The following is a 21,345-nucleotide window of genomic DNA, read 5'->3' on the forward strand; positions in this document are numbered from 1 at the left end:
GGTAAGAAGAAGGAAAGGATGACTCTGATAAAGATGCACTAGATACATGAATTGACATGGTGAATTGTAAGCTCCACTTACAACAATTTGAAGATAAAAATATAACATAAACGAGTAAGAAGGAAATACCAATAAATGAATACATATGCCAAATTAAAGCTTGATAAGGCAGCTCAAACCTAAAACATGAGATACTGGTGAGTAGCCATATAAACAAGGACATCTTTCAATTGTAAAGAAACTTAACTAAACCCAGTGATCAAATCAATAATTGAAATTGTCATTAAAATATTAAAATGATGTGACAAATGGATATATTATCAACTTACCTAGTATAAATTCCTAGTTTGGATCATTGTAATTTATTTTCCAAAAAATAACTAAAAAAATTTTAGTCAATAACCTTGAGGCCAAGATTTTCAATCTTAGAACTGAACTTTTTTTATTAAGAAATGGTGGTTCATCAGTAATTCTGGCTTCTCTCAACAGATACCATTATCACTTCTTCTCTTTAATGGAAATAACCAAAAATGTTTCTAGACCTTGTAAAATATCCCTTGGAAGGCAAAATCACCCTTGAGTGTGGACCACTGGCCTAAATTATCACAACCCAATGCAGTGTTTTAGCAGTGACTTTTGGTCTAGATAATTTGCTGTCAGTCAATAAGGACAGCTTTCAGTCAATTAGTAATTGAAGCTTGGTTACTGCTCACCTAGGGATATGGTGGATAACCTCTAGATCATAATAATTAGCTGATAACTGCTTCTCTGGCAATAAAATTTCTGCTTTTTTACACTTTAAACTCAGCATGGGGCACTAAAGTTATACACCAAAATGATGTTGGAGAGAAGAAAATCGTAAGCATTTCTTTGAACATGAAAGGTCATTCAGAATTAAAACAATGATTCTGCCCAGCTTATATTTCACTTTATCTGTAATGCCTTCCTTAAATCTGCTAGAATGAATGTCTCTCTTCTGTGTTTACTTGTTCTTCCTATATGTATATAATATTTCATTATTACCATTTCTTCCCCACCAGAATGAAGCTCTGGAGGGAAAACAACTGAATTATTATTACTATTTTTATTATTAAGATTATTATGGGCTGGGGATATAGCCTAGTGGCAAGAGTGCCTGCCTCGGATACACGAGGCCCTAGGTTCGATTCCCCAGCACCACATATACAGAAAACGGCCAGAAGCGGCGCTGTGGCTCAAGTGGCAGAGTGCTAGCCTTGAGCTGGAAGAAGCCAGGGACAGTGCTCAGGCCCTGAGTCCAAGGCCCAGGACTGGCAAAAAAAAAAAAAAAGATTATTATGATTATTTGCTGGTTATGGTTCTTGAACTCAGGACCTGGGCACTGTCCCCGAGCATCTTTGTGCTCAAGACTAGTGCTCTATCCTTTGAGCCACAGTACCACTTTGAGTTTTTCAGTGGCTAATTGGAGGTAAGAGTGTCACAGGGACTCTTCTGCCCGGGCTGGCGTGGAACCACAGTCCTCAGATCTCAGACTCCTGAGTAGCTAGAATTATAGGTATGAACCACTTGTCCTCTGCATTGCTTATCTTATAACTTTCCCATACTTTCTGGCTTTTGGACATAATTCAGCAATAACTTATTTATGGGAACACTTCTATGAAAAATTCTAAGTCAGAACTAATGATAGTACATTTTGTATTCTAGTTCTAAAACATTATTAACAAAATAAGGCCTTGTACTGGTTTTGTTCATGTTTTCATTGTGACTATTACAATACCTTCATTTTTTTTGTGTTGGTCATGGGTTTGATCTCAGCGCCTAGAGACTATCAGCTCTTTTTTTTCAAAGCTAGTGCTCTCCCATTTTGAGCCATAGAGCCACTTCCGCTTTTCTGGTGCTTAATTGGAGAGAACAGTCTGACTGTTCTGCCCCATCCTGCTTTGAACTCAGTCCTCAGATCTCAGCCTCCTGAGTAGCTAGGATTACAGAGGTGAGCCACTGGCACCTGGCTAATCCCTTCCATTTTTAACAGACAAAATTTAGCTTGTCATAAGCAATAATGACAACTTTTAGAAACATTTATGATACCTTTAAGTTTTATAATATTAATTTCAAATGTATACATATGTTAAAACCATACAAATCACTAGGCATTTTGTGATATTGGGAAATTTTGACTATCTTTAAACTATGTAAACTGTGCACTATTGTTACATATTCCTTTAGTTGTTTATGATAGAATATTTAGTTTTACTATGCAAGGAACAATCATATCAGAAAAAGAGGACATCCACTTCTGCCTCAAAGAAAAGAGTCAAATAGAATACAAGACATGATGGTTGACATATTTTTCTAAAATGAATTCAATGATATTTATATAAAACATAGTAAAGTCAGCTATCCAGCATAGCTGGGAAATGAAGTATTCTGGTCATATATTCTACTTAATAGAGTTACCATATATTTTACATGGATTGCCTATTTTCAAAGAGTTGCAATAGATCAAAATAAACCCAAGGCTATGTAGCCAAGGTGGTCCCAGCTGAGCTCAAAGGGAATTATCTGGGTGTATGTGATTAACTAGAGGGAGTTGTTAGGCCCTTAGGTTTCTATTTGCATGAAATGATATAGGCTGGCATTTTATTTATTCATGGCTTCCAGGAAAAGGAAGATCGACACCCAAGTACCCAAACAAAAAGAGAAGAAGGAGAGTAATGGAGTGGTTCATGGTATTAGGGTCCCCTTCATTTAGCTAAGAGTTGAAAGACTTTTTAAAGCCCCTAAGGAGAAAAGGATAAGAGTAGAACTGGAAGGAACTGTTTTAATGAAATGTCCTGTGAAACATGGCTACTGATAAACCGAGTACCACACTACTATATGTTAGTGTTGAAATTGGAGCTGTTGGAGCTTGGCCTACATATAGGCATACCTAAAGCAAACACTTTGCAGGAGGAAACTGGATTTGTATTAATTTGTAGTAAGACATAGGTACAGAGGGTTTTACCTATTTTTTTCAATGCTACATATTCTATTTCTTGTAAACTAGGAAGTACTCAGCAGCTCATTTGTGGATAAACAGCAAATATGACCATAGATGACACATTAGCATGTATGCAATAACTCCAGATGTGCTGTGGAAATAGAGAATGCAGGGATTTGAATCCTGCCAGTAGGGGGCAAAAGAAATGATTATTTGGAATACTTGTATTACTGTTACTAAGGCAATAGTTCTCCGAATTCCCAAGTAATGAGACTTGGAGATATTTAGCTTACCAAGAAATTTACATTACTATGGAGGCATACCAGGATTTTTAGTTTCTCAAGGTCATTTTCACAATATAAATTACCACATTATTGGTAATGCAAAGAGAGATCACCTTATGAAGCATAAAATAGCAATCTGAGGTTGCTAGAATTCTAGTTAACAGTAAGCCCACTTGTTTTATAACACCCATATTCAACTAAAGTTTCCTTTAACTACTATGAGATCTATAAATCGAATTAGGACACATACAAAAAATATTTACTGAGTGCCTGGGTAACATATTGTTCATTAGTAAGAACAAAAAACACACAGAACTGGCAGGAAATTGACAGATTGAAAAGAAAAAAGAAGTATTCTCTATACTTTGAAGATATGAAAGTCATTGAAGTATAATACTTGCCCCAAACACTTTCTCAACAGCTGAAATTAATTTTTATACCTAAGTAAAATATTGTATGGTGGTAAAACACGTAAAGTTCACTGATTTTGAATTTTCTATTCTTTTTATTAAGGTCAATCATTTAATTTAAATGAAATCAGTTCTGTGGAAAACTCATATTGTCCCTGTCTTTCCCCATGAAGGTTTACATTATAGAAATGTTTTTGTTAGGATATTGTGACACAAACACTCTCATCTTTATATCCCCATCCCCAGTCCTGTAGATTAGCAACAATGAAAATACAGCATAGTAACTGTATTGTGTAAAGAAGGTGAAGGTATTCCTACAATACTTTAATCTTTTTTTTTCTTTTTTGCCAGTCCTGGTGCTTGAACTCAGGGCCTGAGCACTGTCCCTGGCTTCTTTTTGCTCCAGACTAACACTCTACCTCTTGAGCCACAGTGCCACTTCTGACTTTTTCTTTTCTTTTTTTTTTTCTCATTTACTGTCAAAGTGATGTACAGAGAGGTTACAGTTTCATATGTTAGGCCTTGGGTACATATTTCTTGTACTGTTTGTTACCTCCTCCCTCATTCCCCCTCTCCCTCTCCCTTTCCCTCTCCCCTCATGGTTGTTCAGTTGGTTTACAACAAATGGTTTTGCAAGTATTGCTTTTGGAGTTATTTGTCTTTTTATCCTTTGTCTCTCGATTTTGCTATTCCCTTTCACTTCCCTAGTTCTAATACCAATATATACAGTTTCCAATGTACTCAGATAAGATACAGTGATAGTGTGGGTACAACCACAGAAAGGGGGTACAAGAGGATCAACAACAATAGAAGCTATGGTATCACATGGCATGTTGAAAGTAATTACAACAAAATAGCTCAAAAGTAAAAAAGACTGTACGGTCAAGTGTTTGAACTAGCAGAATGAATGAAGTGTAAAAGAATAAACAAAAAGCATGTTTAGACATTGCATGGATATGATATTTGAGTTTCTTCCACAAAATATTTAACTTGAATTAAGGGATTGTTGATTAATAATGCCTACATTATATACTGATGAAATCTGAAAGAAACGAACTAGAAAGACAATGTATATTCTAAATTTGGAAATGTTTCCAATTACATATATCCCATATGAATAGATCATACATTTATTTTGAAGACATTTAATAATATTCTCATTAGCTGAATAATATGAACATTGATCATTAATAGAGAAGCATCTCATACAGATTACCCAATTCAGCTGTCATTCATTTTAATGTGATTATGTAGAAAAAGGTCTTAATCTATAATGTCAACTCTTTTGGTTTATTTCTATTTTCTTCATCTTTATAGGATATCTTTCTCTGAGGAAGAATTTTTTGGTTTGTGCTTTTTGTTTATGTTACACATGCCAAATAGATCTCCTGAGATGAAACTCTAAGCTCATTTGGAAGTAATTTTTGGTAGCACATGAATCAGAACTCTTATTTTCTTCTCAGCACTACTGGTATTTTATTGCTTCCATCTATAGTCCAATATGCTTTTAGTGCTAAGAACCCCGAGGCCAAACACACAAAGCACTAAGAAAATGGGAACTTCTGGCGATTACAATTTTTGTCTCTCTTTCAGGGCTCTTCCCTCCCCTAGGAGAGGGAAATCACTTTAAGCTCACTGTAAAACAGGAACATGGTGAGCACAAATGATTGACGGGAGTTGTTGATGTTGACTTAGGAGTCTTCAACTTATAGGTCAGGTATAAAACCCTTAAATATGCTTATCAAAGTCTGCTTGTCAAACTCCTATGAATTTTTCCAGACTCTGCTCAAATGTCAAATTCTTTATGAAGGCTTCTCTGGCAAGCACAATTAGATTTAGGCAATTCTTCCTTTTTATTAGTATGGTACTTTAACATATAACTATGGAAGAATGTAGCAAATTATATTGCATTTGTTTTTCTACCCTTCACTCATGGAAATAGGCTGTTCTCTTTTTTTTATTTCTGAACCAGAATTGTATCAAAATAAAAAAATGGATATCAATGCGTAACTGAAAGAATAGTCATAAAAGGATCAATAATAATAACCTACAATGGCATAGCATTGGTTACAAGGTCTTCTTTACATAGTGGTAAAAACACGAGGCAGTAATTGGCACCCTACTTTATACATGAAGACACAAATGCCCAGAGAGGTTACAAGATCACCACAAGTTCAAAACTGCTAAGTTGCACACCTAGTTCTCTTTCCAGTGAGCGGGTAAGAATTTGTACTCAGAAATCAGTGCTAGTGTTATGAAAGGCAAGCAAAGCAATGGCTAGCTGGAAGCACAGAAGGTAGTTTACTTGAGACTGGTTGACACATGGTATAATATGGTTGCTTGTTTTAAAATCCAATCAGAACAGGTCTCAGGAAGTACAGTACACATAAAATGAGGCTAAAGATTGTCAGACTATTCTCAGTGAGAAATATTTGTGACAATTTTTTTCCTCAATCATGCTAAAAGGGGCAGTGAAATCATTAGAGAGAAAAAGACATAATTCATAATAGTTTGCCATTTCTGAAATTCAGATCACAACTTACAAACTATTAAAGTAGAAGGAGTTCTTAGTGATCATTACCCTAATCATTTTTTTACAGTACCCTAAACTTTTCTTTTTACAACCAAATAAAACAAAGCTATAGGAACAAAATAGACTGCTAGAAAAGATAAATTTGACTTACCAAAAGACTCAAGGCAATTAGTGGCAATACAAAGACACAGAATGCAGTCTTCTTAACAATATTTTTTTGTAAAATTATAAGTGAAAAATAATACAAGAGTAGTTATCAACCCTTGCAATAATCTGGTTCAATTGACTAGACATAGATTATACACAGGAATTGTCCTTCAAAGAAAACTGCACCAGGGCTCTCTCTCCCTTCTCTCCGGCCATGGTAATAAACTTTCTTTCCTGCCTGAATACCGCGTGGCGTTCTCCTTTACTGGCTACCTACTTTAAAAACCTAACATATATGGTGCCAAAACCCGGGATAGGGCTTAAGAGTTAGGACAGGTGGAATTCCCTTCTATTTTCCTCCTTTTTCTGGGAGTATCCCCAGTCCTGATGGCCCTTTTTCCGCGAAACGAACTGCTGCGAGACGCCATGTGGCACTTTTCACTAATATCATTGCTGACCTCCACATCCACATCCACACCACTTGTCTACCCTGGTGAGTGAAACTGCTGCTGCTCCTTCCACCGCTTCTGCCGCTTCTGCCCGGTAAGCTCTCATCCACTCACCAGGCGCCTCCCTCCCGTGCTTTTTGGGTTTTGCATCACAGTCACACCCGAGCCAGGGAAACTGCTAGCACGCCTCTTGACAGTGCAATGAGGCCTGCTCGAAATATTCAAACAGATACAGTTTTTGCCACGGCAATGGTAAATGGTCAGAAGTCACTTATATTCAGGCTCTCTCTCTCTCTTTTCTTCTCTTTCTCTTCCTTTTTCTCCCTCTCTCATCTGCCTGCTTACTTTATAAAAACTCCAAGTCGTACCATCCTGATAATGTGCCTTGCTCACAAAGCTGCCTCTTTTCACAGACCTCCGATACTGAGGCTTGACCACCAATGTGCTTGGTCAGCAAAGATATCTAAAAGTTCTTTTCTCTAGCATTGACCACGTGGTGGATATTGGGTCTAACAGGCATCAGCTCAGGCGCCATTATGCCATGCCACGTGTTCTCTATTAGTGTGTTTGTGTCCTCCTGCCACCCCCCTCAACATGGCATCCCACTGGAGTTTATCAAAGTAAGATTTCTCCATTTTATAATCTGAAAATTGTTGTTTTCTAGCAAAATTGTTTTTCTAACCGACCACGTGGTTCTAAAGTACTGGACAAAAAAATGTCATTTACTATTGGAATTCTGAAAGAGTCTACTGCTTAAATTCATTTTTGCATGCTGTAAAACCTATGTGCATAGTGTGTATGTGTGTTCCATGTGTGTATGTATGTGTAAATGTCATTTGTTAGTATGTCCATCTAGCTATATATCTGTGCTAAAACTCATCACATCTACTGAGTTTTGTCATTGCAGAATTTTGGCAAGTATTTGGTCAGTTCTTGACAAGGTACAGCTAAGCTCTAGTCCCCTTGGTCTCCTTGTTGTTTTAATTGGAAATCAAAAAGGGCTTTTGTGGCAAAGACTCCTAGGATTGCAGTTCGAAGCCAGCCAGGGCTGAAAATCTCTCTCAAACTCCATCTCCCAATTAATCAGCAAAGCGCTAGGCTGGAAGCATGGCTGAAGAGACTGGTCTCTTTCCAGCCAAATGCTGGAAGTGGAGCTCAAGTGGTAGAGTACTAGCCTCGAGCAGAAGTGCTCAGGGACAATGCCCAGGTCCTGAGTTCAAATTCTGTGAATGCCAATGAGGGCAAGCCATCCCAGAAACAAGCACCTAGACCCCTGGGACTCAGCCAGTTCCGGGAACAAGTATCATGGAGTGGAGTAAGAGGAAAATGATCACATCCAAAATGGAGTCACTTTGTCTCACCCTTTCAAAATTAATCAGAGCCGGGCTGGGGATATGGCCTAGTGGCAAGAGTGCTCGCCTCGTATACATGAAGCCCTGGGTTTGATTCCCCAGCACCACATATACAGAAAATGGCCAGAAGTGGCACTGTGGCTCAAGTGGCAGAGTGCTAGCCTTGAGCAAAAGGAAGCCAGGGACAGTGCTCAGCCCCTGAGTCCAAGGCCCAGGACTGGCAAAAAAAAAAAAAAATTAATCAGAGCCAGGGGATCAAGAGATAGTAGCTTGTCCATCTAATGTCCATGCCTGAGTATAAGAACTGTCCAAGTCATCCAATTTTTAATTTTGTGCCCTAAGCCCTTCCTTTTGCCTTAATATTTTTTTTTGCCCAGCCCCTGCCTCATGAGACTTCTTCCAGGCTTCATTCAAGGACTGGCATCTAACACCAAGGGACCCTGCTGCTCGCCTTCTCCAGGAGAGGCCACATTTCTGCCTTTACCCCTAATGCCGATGCCCCTTGCCAGCAGGAAGCAGCCAGAGAGAGTCTTCCCCTTTTTCATAACTATTAAAAGGCTGGAATGTTAGGTCCTCTCCCTGAGGGCTCCAAGTATATGGCCCCACCTCATTAAGACTCCACCCCATTACCTGGGTAACCTGCAGACCTGGAGGCAGTTACCGCCCCTTTCCCTGAGGTGACATCCTAATCCACCTGGCCACACCCCTTGCCCCTGCCCTAGATATAATGCAGGGTTGGGTGGGGGGTCGCTCTCTCCCTCCCTTCTCTCTGGCCATGGATCATCTTGGCCACAGGCCAGCAGTTCGGTAATAAACTTTCTTTCCTGCCTGAAAAAAAAAAAAAAAAAGAAAAGAAAAAAGAAAACTGCACCAGGCACTGTTGGTTCACACATACTATCCTGGCTACTCAAGAGCCAGCATGGGCAGGAAAGTATGTGAGATTATCTCCAATAAAGAAACAAAACCAAACAAAAGTCCAAAGTGGCTCTTTGGATCAAGTGACAGAGCCACTATCCTTAATCTAAAAACCTCAGAAATAGTGTTCAAGCCCCAGGACAAGCACCTCTCCTCTTTCCACCACCACCCCTAAAAAAAAGAAAAGAAAGAAAGCTGTGCAATATGAGAAAGATACTCTATCTATAATGGTGCTTCTGTGTGTATTGAGAAAGAAGGAATATAAAATGATAGGCAACGGTTTAAATTTTGATCCATGTCAAAACAAGATATTTTTTAATGAAGACTGAGTGTGTGTGTGTGTATGCATTTTTCCACAGACATTGTTGGCACAATAATAATTCTTAGATTTTTTTCATTTCAATATGTTTACAGAAATATGTTTCTGGTCTCCATTTCTTTGTGACTTACAGTATTTCCTTTTTCTCTATGGGGAAGACAATGAACTTGATTGCAAACAGTCATCCTGCTGGAAATGATAGCCAGGTTGCTTCTTTCAAATATATAGACACTCACCTGTTTGATGTCAACTGTTGTTGATTCCTTCTTATTTCTATCATAATCATAGTCTCTGTCCTTCCTTCTACTTCTTTGTTAAATTAGGAACTTTATTAACATTGCACTTATGTAGGACAGCTTTTATTACGATTACTTCTAAGGTAATAACTAGCATATTAACTGCACACCACCAACTAATTCTAATATTTATTGTTACTGAGCTATAGACTAAAACTAGGGACCACATTTTGAAAGTAACTTAATTATTCAAACTCATTCACATAGTTCAATTTAAAATCAGTTTTCTATTTATGCTGCAAAAGGAACTTGTTAATCAATCACAGCATAATTTGTTAAGTAAAATGTGATTTTATGAATTCATTTTAAGCTCTGGGAAATTATAACATTATGGTATATAAGGCAGTTCATTAAAATACAGATTAATTCACTGTCATAAGATTTTTGTAGAATCCTTCCTACACATACCTAGACCTAAATACAATTCATTTAGGTTCCCATTATACATTAATCCAGCCAATATTTTTTTTATCCTGGTATAAAATATCTGTCACAAGTATAAACTATTCATTAATTTCTGTTCAAGGATTATAAAATAAGATCAATTTAGTCAATAGGCACATAACATTTTCAAGACTCCTAGAAACAAGAACAATAGGCCTTGCAATGCTTCAAGATAGATTACTCACCAAAAACAGACTTCGAAAGTTGTTGAGATCACCAAAAAAGTCTTCCATGCTCACAGTCTTAGAGTCAAAAATGAAGTATTCACCAAGGTTTTCATAGAGCTTTATCATGTTATTGTGCATGGTAGATAGCTTTTCAAATTGTTCTCTGGCAGTTTTGGTAAAGTTGTAACTTTGTGTTAAGGAATATGAAACAATACGATTTCAGAGCCAATCACTAAGTGCTAACATTGACTTAAACCATCACTTCTATAAATATTTGTAGAGCACCCATACTTGTTTATTAGTTTGTTATGGCTGACATCAAAAAACCCAAGATTGGTTTGTTTAAACAATATACATTTACTTTCTCAGAGATGAAGGTATGGACACGTGTGATTTCTTATGAAATGGCTTTCTTGGCTTGCAGATGGCTATTTTCTTACTGTGTTCTCATAGGGTTTTTCTTCTATGATGTCAATGTGTTTCTTCTTATAAGGACCTAGGATCCATGCAAGTGACCTTTTATACTAATTACATCTTTAAAGGCCCCATCCCCAAATACACTCACATACTGTAGAATGTAGAAAATTGGATGGTTAGGAAAATAAGATTGTTGGAAAGGCCAGGCATACAATGTAGTATAAATTGCTAGAGTTGATGAGTTTTTAATTGGTTGAAATTGATTGCTTAGTGAATTTGGAAACCTCTAAATTAAGCGGAACTATGGCAAATAATGTGGGTCATATCTCAAGACTATCTCATATAATTTATGAATAAGGGTAAAAGCAAGCAACACCCAAAACATCAGACAAAAACAAAATAAGTCATTTTTCTTTTTTAAAAATATACCATTGATAGACAATCAGATAGATAGGCAGACACAGACAAACCGAACGACCCACTGACATAGACATTATAATGGGAAAAGAAACTGTACTGAATTATACATGTGAGCTATATCCATGTATACTGTACATTCACATACAGAAATTCATGTACACACACACACACACACACACACACACACACACACACACACACACACACACACCCCTCCCACTTGATAAGCAGAAACACAGGGGAAAGTAGGAGAAGAAAATGAGGAGGTTCAGGATACACTACCCCCAAATCTGGTACATGGGCCCTTAAGCAAACAGCACAATGCACAACCAGCAAGGTTTCCCTTTTCTAAATTTACCCTTCTTTAATGAAGCAACAAGAAAGAAATTATCTGATCTGCCTTTGGAGAAGTCATAAAATCCTCAAAATAGAGCTCCCCAACCTCCATCAGGATAAAATGAATATTCTTATCTTGGGACATAAATAAACACAGTGAATGATCTGAATAGTTCTTGCTTGATGCCTCTCAATTTATGCCTACTTTATCCAATCTTATTTCCTCCTATCTGTCCACTATTTATGAAATCTAAACATAACATATAATAATATATAGATCTTTTCTTTGGGTTTTCATCTCAAAAGTCCCCCATATAACATGGAACTTAATATGCTAGGAATTGGGGGACATACTTGTAATCTCAGTATTCAAGAGGCTGAGTTGAGTTCCAGGATAATCTGGGTTACATAGTGAGACCCTGTCTCAGAACAAACAAACAAAACCTCAAACTAAAACCCAAATTAAATAAAATCAACAACAAATAAATTACAGTAAGTACATTTGTATGTGTTATGTTAACTTCTCCTTTGTTTTAGCCAAGAATTCAAGGATGGATAAGACACTGCTCTCCTAAAGAGGAAAAAGCTTGCATGGAAACAATGGAGGAGGTGGGGATGGAGTAAAAAAGAGAAGTAGTTGTTTTCAACCTTCTTCTTTCTGCTTCTTCTACTTCTCCCTTCTCCCTTCTCCCTTCTCCATCTCCTTCTCCTTCTCCTTCTCCTTCTCCTTCTCCTTCTTCTTCTTGTTTTTGCTGGTCCCAGAGCTTTGGACTCATGGCCTCTGCTTTCCCTGAGTTATTTTGCTCAAGGCTAGTGTTCTATCACTTGAGACACAGCTCCACTTCTGGCTTTTTGCTGGTTAATTGGAGATAAGAGTCTTCTAGACTTTGCTGGCTGGGTGGCTTCCAACCTCTATCCTTACATCTCAGCTCCCTGAGTAGCTAGGATGGCAGTTTTGAGCTAATGAAGCTCAGAGAATTAGCTGTCTTCTAGAAAGAATTTTGTATAGCTTTGGAACTTTAATCACCCAAGGTCTTGTTTAAATATGGAAAGTTTGTTGAGTCCCACTTGAGATGGTCGAGAATGATCATTTCTAAGATGTTCCTGGATGATGCTTATGGTCTAGAATGACACTTTGAGTAATATGTTATAGAAAGTTGCTATCCCCAGAAAGTAGTTATGACATTCTTAATTTTTTAAAAAATGGTAATAACAGCACCCATAAAAACCATCACTATCAAATAGAAAAAGGTTCTTCCTAATAATATATCACTATGCACACATGTATATGTACAGGAAGAAATTATTATATTTACAGGAAGAAATTTTCCTAGCTATAGAAAATATATTGAAAATGACCTTTTATGTGACTTAAAAGTATGAAAACAAAATACATTGGTTATAGTTTCCAACCCAGAAATAAGTGTGATGAATATTTTATATCATATTCAACCTAACTTTTTATGATGAATGTTTATAGGAATCTTCTTGATAAAGGTAAGTGGATGAATCCTAAATAGTAAAGAAAATCAGGGCTGGGGATATGGTAGACTACTTGCCTAGCATACATGAAGCCCTGGACTCAATTCTTTTTTTTTTAACTTTATGTGGTACTGAGGAATCAAACCCAGAGCTTTATGCATGCTAGGCAAGCATTCAATCACTAAGCCACATTCCCAGCCCTGGGTTTGATTCTTCAGCACCACATAAACATAAAAAGCCAGATGTTGCACTGTGGTTCAAGTGGTAGAGTGCTAGCCTTGAGCAAAAAGAAGCCAGGGACAGTGCTCAGGCCCTGAGTCCAAGCCCCGGGACTGTCAAAAAAATAAAAAATTAACGAAAACCATACCAATATTCTGAAATTAGAGTGAAATTCATTAAAAATAATGACTGACTTCAGAAGTAAAGTTCCTTAGAAGGAAAATAAATACACTTGTGGGCTGGGAATATGGCCTAATGGCAAGAGCGCTTGCCTTCTACACATGAAGCTCTCGGTTCGATTCCCCAGCACCACATATATGGAAAACGGCCAGAAGGGGCCCTGTGGCTCAGGTGGCATAGTGCTAGCCTTGAGCTGGAAGAAGAAGCCAGGGACAGTGCTCAGGCCCTGAGTTGAGTCCAAGGCCCAGGACTAGCCAAAAAAAAAAAATACACTTGGAATTATGAAAGCATAGTATGGGGTATACCACTTCAAGATTCACTACAGTGAGTTAATATTTTGTGGCAGACATTCCTTTTCTTATCAGGAACTGATAATTGTGGCTTGAAATACTGGATTTTATAGGGTTTTCTGAATTCTTCCAATGTGTTTTATTATAACCTGGAGCTAAATTTATTTTCTATGGGAACACAGTTCTCGTTTTACAGTGAAAGTCAGTGGGGAAATCAGACCACTTCTGGAAAATTACTTTGGAGCTGACACTTATAGAATATGCCAGGACTTTTAAAAATGAGATGCCCCCTACCTAGGGTTGTTTTTGTGCTACTAAACTATTAATATTCACATTAAGCAACACAACAAACTCTTTCCTGCTAACAAGTGACATTAAATCTTTCAACTGCAAGTCTATTTTGATATTAATGAACTTGAAAGAAATAATATAACAGACACTGATTTTTTATTAATAAAAGGATACATTATATTTCATATACATTCTGATTTTATCTTCTGAGTATATCATATATAGTTTTGATAATTAAGATGTTAATACCAAACCAAAACAACAACAACAAAAAAACCAATACTAGGGATTTGCTAGGCAGAAACACTTTGAAAGGTCATTACTTGTAACTTATTTGCAATGCAAATAACAAAATCACTTGCATGTGTCAGAAAGCTCAAAATTTGTAAAGCCATAAAAAAGCCACAGATAACAAAGAATATGTTTACATTGCTCATTTATTGCTACCCAGTATTCATTGCTACCCAGTGTTCATGTAGTGAATGAAACACAGCTTTATAAATTTACACTTATACAGGAAAAACTGATACCAGAAATTGTCTGAGTACCAAAGTGGGAATATATGAAAAATTCTAGCAATGGTTTTCGCTTTCAAATAAGTGGGAAGCAGCCCACTCTCTAAGTCTTTCTCTTATCTGCAAGCCATTATTTATAAAAGGTATAAATCCTATGAGGTTGCATTGAAAGCCTTCAGAATTGCAACCATATCATCAGATCATATATAGAAGTTTCTATAAGAAAAACCTTATAGACAATCCCATTTTTTCATAAGTTTATTTCATTTGTGGAGTTTTCATTTCATTCTTTTGAGTAGCCATTAAATGCAGGACACTGGTTGATACTATGCTAAACAAACTGATGCAATGATCTTCACAGCCCTAATATCCACCCTGAAGAAGTTTACAATCTCATATTAAGAATAAATCTAACATTAATTAGCATTTTAAATCCTTTTTATTATTCATGATGTAGTTTTTCCATTATATTCCATACTCCTTAAAATAATCTTTATAAAAAGGCAACCATATTGCTATGCAAATTTTTGAGTTATGGAAACTAGTAAAAAGGTGACAATAGAAATTTCTGTGTTATGGAAACTAGTAAAAAGGTGACAATAGTAGTAGTCCCAGGCATTATATTTAGCTCTTTTCATATGATAGAAGTGCATAATTTACATCTTCATATTACTTTTAATATTTTAAATGTAATAGTGAATAAATGTATAGGTTAAACAACAGTCAGGATTACACTGACAATGATCTTCACATTAAGTTTTTACTCTGGGCTTGGGGCTTAAACTCAGGACTGAGGTGCTGTTGCTGAGTTTGCTTTTTTTTGTTTTATTTGGCTCAATGTTAGCACTCTACCAATTGAGTCACAGATCCACTTCCAACTTGTTTGGTAAGTGTTTTTTGTTTGAGATAAGAATCTCATGGGCTTTCCTGGCTGGGCTGGGTTTGAATTGCAATCTTTGTATCTCAGCCTCCTGAGTAGTTAGGATTATAAGTGTAAGCCACTGGTTCCTGGTTATATTAATTTTAATACTACAAATGTAATAGTAAATATATTCATCAGTTGAATAGCCATCTGTTAAATTTTGTTATTTTTCTTGTAAGTACTAATGGACAGGTTAAATTTGCATCTTGAAATCCAAATATTACCCTAGCAAATACATAAGTAGATGGCAGAATTAGGGTTTGAACTTACGGACCTGACTTTGCAAGGCCACTTGAGCCACATCCTAGTCCCACACACAAATGCCCAGAGAGCTGGTAAAATACTATTCTTAGTGTGACTGAGAGGGTGTTTCTGACATAAATTGGCATTCAAATTTGCAGACTATAAATATTTATAATCACCAATGTGGGTACATTTTATCCTATCAGAAGGTGGCATATCTAACTTCTCCTGCTTGAAAAATATACTTGAATCTGAGTAGGGTCTGAGATTGGAACTAGGACATAGCAGTTATCCCACATCATCTCCTCATACTTAGTTCTCAGACCTCTGGACTAGGACTACTACCAATTGGTTCCTCTAGTTGTGAGGCCGTTGAACATGAATTGAAAATATACCACTTGTTTCCTGCTTCTCTGCTTTCCTATGGGAGACAATGGGACTTCTCAGTTTCAAAAATCCTACCAGTCAATTACCAAAATAAATTGTGTAATATCTCAATCTATGTATCTATCATCTATGTCAACATATATGTCTGTATCTGTATCAATATCTACCTCCTATTAATGTTATTTCTCTAGAGTATAGTAATATAACAAATAAAATTAATGCTGGCCATTTATTTTATTTCCCTTATCAAAACAAAATTAAAAATATGTTTTCTCCAAGTGTGACATAGTATGCCTACAACCAGCTACAGGAGGATCACTGTGTGAGGTCAGCCTAGAGAAATTACTGAAGTTTGTTTCACTCACTGCCTTATATATGAAACTGTAACCCTTCTGTACTTCACTTTGACAATAAGGAAAAAAATATCAGATAAAAACAAGAAATAATACAGAAATCAAAAGGGCTAAGGATTTAGCTCAATGAAAGAGTGCTTGCCTAGTATGTAAGAGGCCTTGTGTTCGTTCAATCTCCAGCAACACAAAACAAGGAAATAACAATAACAAAATACACTTAGTGAAATTAAGCTTTAAAAGTTGTATATTGAGATGTCAAGTAAATAAGTAATTCACTATGAAATGGATTATAACAAAATCTAGTGAGTTACAAGCAGTTTTGATTCTACAAATCATACACCATATTCTTGTGGAGGTAGAATGAGTGCCTATATCTATATATTTATAATATGAAATAGCTACACCTTTAACTGAACTGTGCCTATGAAAAAGGTGAGAAGTATTTGTCAGTAGAGATTTTAACTGGCCTGCTGTTGTACTTCCATGCGATTACTTAAGATTGAATATAACCAAGAATTTAGAAAATGTGTTGTACACTGTTAGGATGGCATTAACTAGACTAGTCAATGTGCTGTTAGCTGTGTTTTAAGACCACTCAGGGAGAAGCCCACATGCATGTTTAGAATGGAAAGTGAAAGCTGGTTATGAGTATATTGCTCTCTCAAGAGAACTAACTTCTCCTGACACAGCTCTCGGAGGAACTACTAAAGAGAATTGCTACCAAAGGCAGTAAAAAGGACATGTGCTTCAAGTGCCCAGATTTCTTGGCCTTTGTATCACAGCTCTAACAGCATCAACGAATGCAGAACTATGGTGAAAATGATTAGACTATCAGTGGATCAAAATGCATAATGGTCTCTTCCATCTCTTAAGCAACCTTGAACAGCCATGAAATATTTTAAGTGAAGAATCCTGGGAAAACTATTAACCTTCTAAGATAAGCATAATTTATAACAATTTATATCTTAATACAAAACAGCCATAAGGTGGTAAAGTAAGACCTATCAACACATAGAAACTAATCAGAATGAGAGGTGAAGATGTAATCAGAATAATTCTCTTACAAATTCCATTTTCAAATTCCTTGTTCTACAAAGAAAAATATTTCTGATATTGTTTAGCATAAGAGTCAATGAAGCACAAAAAAATCACCTTTCATTTTAAAATATTTTCATGCAAAAATGCCAACTATTCAAAAGTATTAACATGAGACCAGTTGGGTCTCAATCATGATTCTGGAAATTTATACTTATTAATCCCATATCCTAAATCCAAAAAGAATTCTCATATTAACTTACTGAAAATAGACCTCAAGAAACAGTGGTAATAATGAATGTACTATACAAAATTGTCTAAAGCTGAGCTTCTGTATGGCAAATGACATAGCTTGTAAAATAAACAGAAAGCACACAGATAGGGAGATCTTTACTTGTCATACAACAGACAAAGGCCTCATATCTGAAATATACAGAGAACTCAAAAAATTAAATTCCTCCAAAACAAATCTTCAAAGAACCAATGGCCCCCATCAACAAATGAACCAAATATCTAAAAAGAAACTTGTCTGAAGAGGAAATGAGAATGGCCAAGAGATACAGGCAAAAGTGCTCCACATCACTAGCCATAAAAGAAATGCAAATCAAAACTACACTGAGATTCCACCTCACCCCAGTAAGAATGTCCATTATCAGGAAAACTAAGAATAACAAATGCTGAAGGAGATGTGGCCAAAGGGAACCCTACTATACTGCTGGTGGGAATGTAAACTTCTTCAACACTCTGGAAAACAGTATAGAGGTTCCTCATGAGGCTAAACATAGAGCTCTCCTACAATCCAGCAGCCCCACTTTTGGGGATCTATCCAAAAGATTACAAGCAAGACCACATTAAAGCCACCAACACAACTATGTTCATGGCAACACCATTTGTCATTGCTAAAATATGTAACCAACCTCGATGCCCCTCAGTAGATGAGTGGATCAAAAAAATGTGGTACATATACGCAGTGGAATTTTATGCCTCTATAAGAAAGAATGACATCGCCCCATATGTAATGAAATGGAAGGACTTGGAAAAAATTTTACTAAGTGAAGTCAGCCAGACCCCCCAAAACATGAACTCTATGGTCTCCCTCATACGGAATAATTAGTATATTTCTAGTATAGACATAGCAGAAGATCAAAATAATAATGCCCGTACGAATACACAAGATAATGCTAAGCGAAATGAACTCCATGTTATGGAAATAAGAGGTATATCATTGTTATAGTTAATTTCAACATGCCTTGTTAAACCGTACTTTTATTCTCTTGTAATCCCTTCTTGTGGTTTTACCCCTGCTATTACTGTAAATGATCTTAGTACCCCTGATACTGTATATACATGTATTGGAACTAGGGAAAGGGAAGGGAATACAAAAAAGCGAGAGACAAAGGATAAAAAGACAAACCATTGCAAGAGCAATACTTTCAAAACCAATTGGTGTAAACCAACTGTACAACTCAAGGGGGGAGGGAAGTGGGGAGAGGGTGATGGGTGAAAATAAGGGAGGAGCTAATAAGTTGGATAAGAAATGTACTGGCCTTACATATGAAACTGTAATCCCTTTGTACTTCACTTTGATGATAAAGAAAAATAAAACCTACCTGAGAAATTTCCAAGACTCAGTAAACAGGTAGTTATACCTACATGTCCATACACTATCTGAAAATGAGTGTTAATAAACCTTGCTGTCTAACTGGTAACATGGTATTACTGCATCAAATACTAGGTAGAGAAAACTGATTATAATTTTACTTAATTTTCATTTAAAGAGACATTATTACTGCAGGAGAAAGCAGGTTGATATAGTTAGAATAAACCAGAGAAGAAAATTACATGGAGTGTTTCCATCACACAGCTAATTGCCTCAAATTCATCCTTACATTTGCTTATATTCATAGACAGTACATAAGTTAAAGTTTTAATAAAAACTTGAAATATTAAATATCATTACAGCTGGATTGTTGAAGATATGGAAAAATCAACTTGAGATCCACTTAACCTTCACACAAGATTTTGTTAGGAACATGACATAATTACCCACTTAAATAAAAGGAAGTCACAAATATACACACAACTGGAAAATACAGATAGTATTTCCACTTTCCACAACTTTTTGGGAAAGATTCTTCTAAATGCAAAAAAATATCGATTTTTCCATTTAATTTGAATAGCATCTAATCAGAAATTATTAATATTTCACAGAAATACCTTATAAATATTAAGGCATAATTAGACTAGCAGAAATTTACCTATGAATTTCATATTCTGTGATGACTATATCTTGACAAATATTTAAAACTGTGAAGCATTAACGGACAATGTGGGTTGCATTTGGGTTCTATATACGACTTTATGATAGTTCTTCATACATAGTAAAAATTTCCTTTAAAATCATACAATGAAATAGAAGCATTTGAACACTTAAAGAATATAATAGAGAGTTGAAAGACCCTAAAAAACATCCTCAGTTTTTAACATATAGGAGGCAATTGTGCCACCGGAAAGGAAATATTTTGTAATGATCCCACCTTTCCACAAATGGGCTGTGTCAACTGTGATAAACAAAACGCTTCTAAATTAGCTTCCAGTTAAAGGCACAAACAGGATAGTGGTTATTAGAGAGATGAGAAGTACTCAGCAGTCCTAATTTTTCCCCATTTTTATTTGGTCCTTTATTATATTGTTCATTAATTCTTTATTAGAGGATAGCCAATCTTTGTATACTTAGAAACACAACAGAGTGATTATTTTTTTCTACTAAAACATCTATATTAAATGTCTCCTAAGAGACAGGTATCTTCTAAGGGCTGATGAGAGCAGAAAGTTTTCAGAAAAGGGCAATGTTTTATTAGGAGATAGCAGTTCTTTGGCAAAAATATTAATTGAACAAATAAATACAAAACATTTTTTAAAATGGAAAATTAAGGAATGTGACTTCAAAGCATAAGCTTTCATTTGATTGTATATTGGAAGATCTAAATTTAGACTTGTAGAAAGAAAAGTAGGGCATGAGTCTAGAAATGCCTCTTGAAGTCGGAAACATAAAAACTAAGATTTGAATGGGAAAAACCTAGGAGAAAGAACACTGGGGTTGAGTAATGTAGATGGCTCCTGAGGTGTGAGAAATTAAGACTGTACAGGTCTATTAAAGTATTTTTCCTGAAAAAAAGATGTTATTGAAGAATTTTTAAACAGGGAAGCAGTAGAGTCAGATTTCCTCCACTCTTGAATGCACAATAAATGCTAAGTTAAAACATACACACACTAAAATCTACTAGGATTGTCCAAATCACTAATGAGAAGGGTATAAATTATATGAATATCCAATTGAAATATTTTTAGAAATGATGAAGAATGTTACATAGAGTCACAGACCCTTAAAAAATAACAGGTGTTAAGCAATATATAACCACCAAGATTGGCACATAAATAGTTATGTTTGGAGTAACATATAAGTTATGATAAATTTTTGAGATTGATGTGTATATCTGGGAATGTCACTGTTATTTAATATTTATAATATGCATATGCAGACATTAATTAGATCAAGTTCTATAATCATTTATCATGTAGTATTAGAGTGTAAGAAACTGCTAAAGAATAAGTAGAGAAAAATAAAATGATAAGACATGGATTCTAATGCTTGCTGAAATTAATGAACTAGTGTTGGAAGGTAGACAAATAATAGTTTAGGAGCAGTAACAAGATCTAATGTTCACTGAACTTTAGAATGAACCTGGCACTGAACTACCAAGTGTTTTTTTAATCTAACCCTCTTAGTGGCCCTATGACCTAAAAATATTATTATTAACTACATTTTACACATGATTAAAATTAGCTTTAGGAAGGCCAACTGAATTTTTCAATTCCACTTAGATAATAAGCAGATTCAGGATTTGAACTGGGGTTTCCTTTCCTATATCATGGCTATACAAAATTATGTGTTAAACCAGCAGGTCAAAAGATTTCCT

The 21,345-nt window shown here is 36.0% G+C and overlaps 1 protein-coding gene across 1 annotated transcript in view; it reads right to left on the reverse strand.

The window, feature by feature from the left end:
- Diaph2 (diaphanous related formin 2) overlaps positions 1–21,345 on the reverse strand; it is an 826,225-nt gene that overhangs the window by 261,547 nt on the left and 543,333 nt on the right. The window contains exon 26 of the mRNA XM_048336944.1: positions 10,294–10,458. Coding sequence (XP_048192901.1) covers positions 10,294–10,458 — 165 coding nt within the window. The remainder of the gene's footprint in view (positions 1–10,293; positions 10,459–21,345) is intronic.

The sequence above is a fragment of the Perognathus longimembris genome, chromosome 28 (assembly GCF_023159225.1).
Source record: "Perognathus longimembris pacificus isolate PPM17 chromosome 28, ASM2315922v1, whole genome shotgun sequence".
NCBI lineage: Eukaryota > Metazoa > Chordata > Mammalia > Rodentia > Heteromyidae > Perognathus > Perognathus longimembris.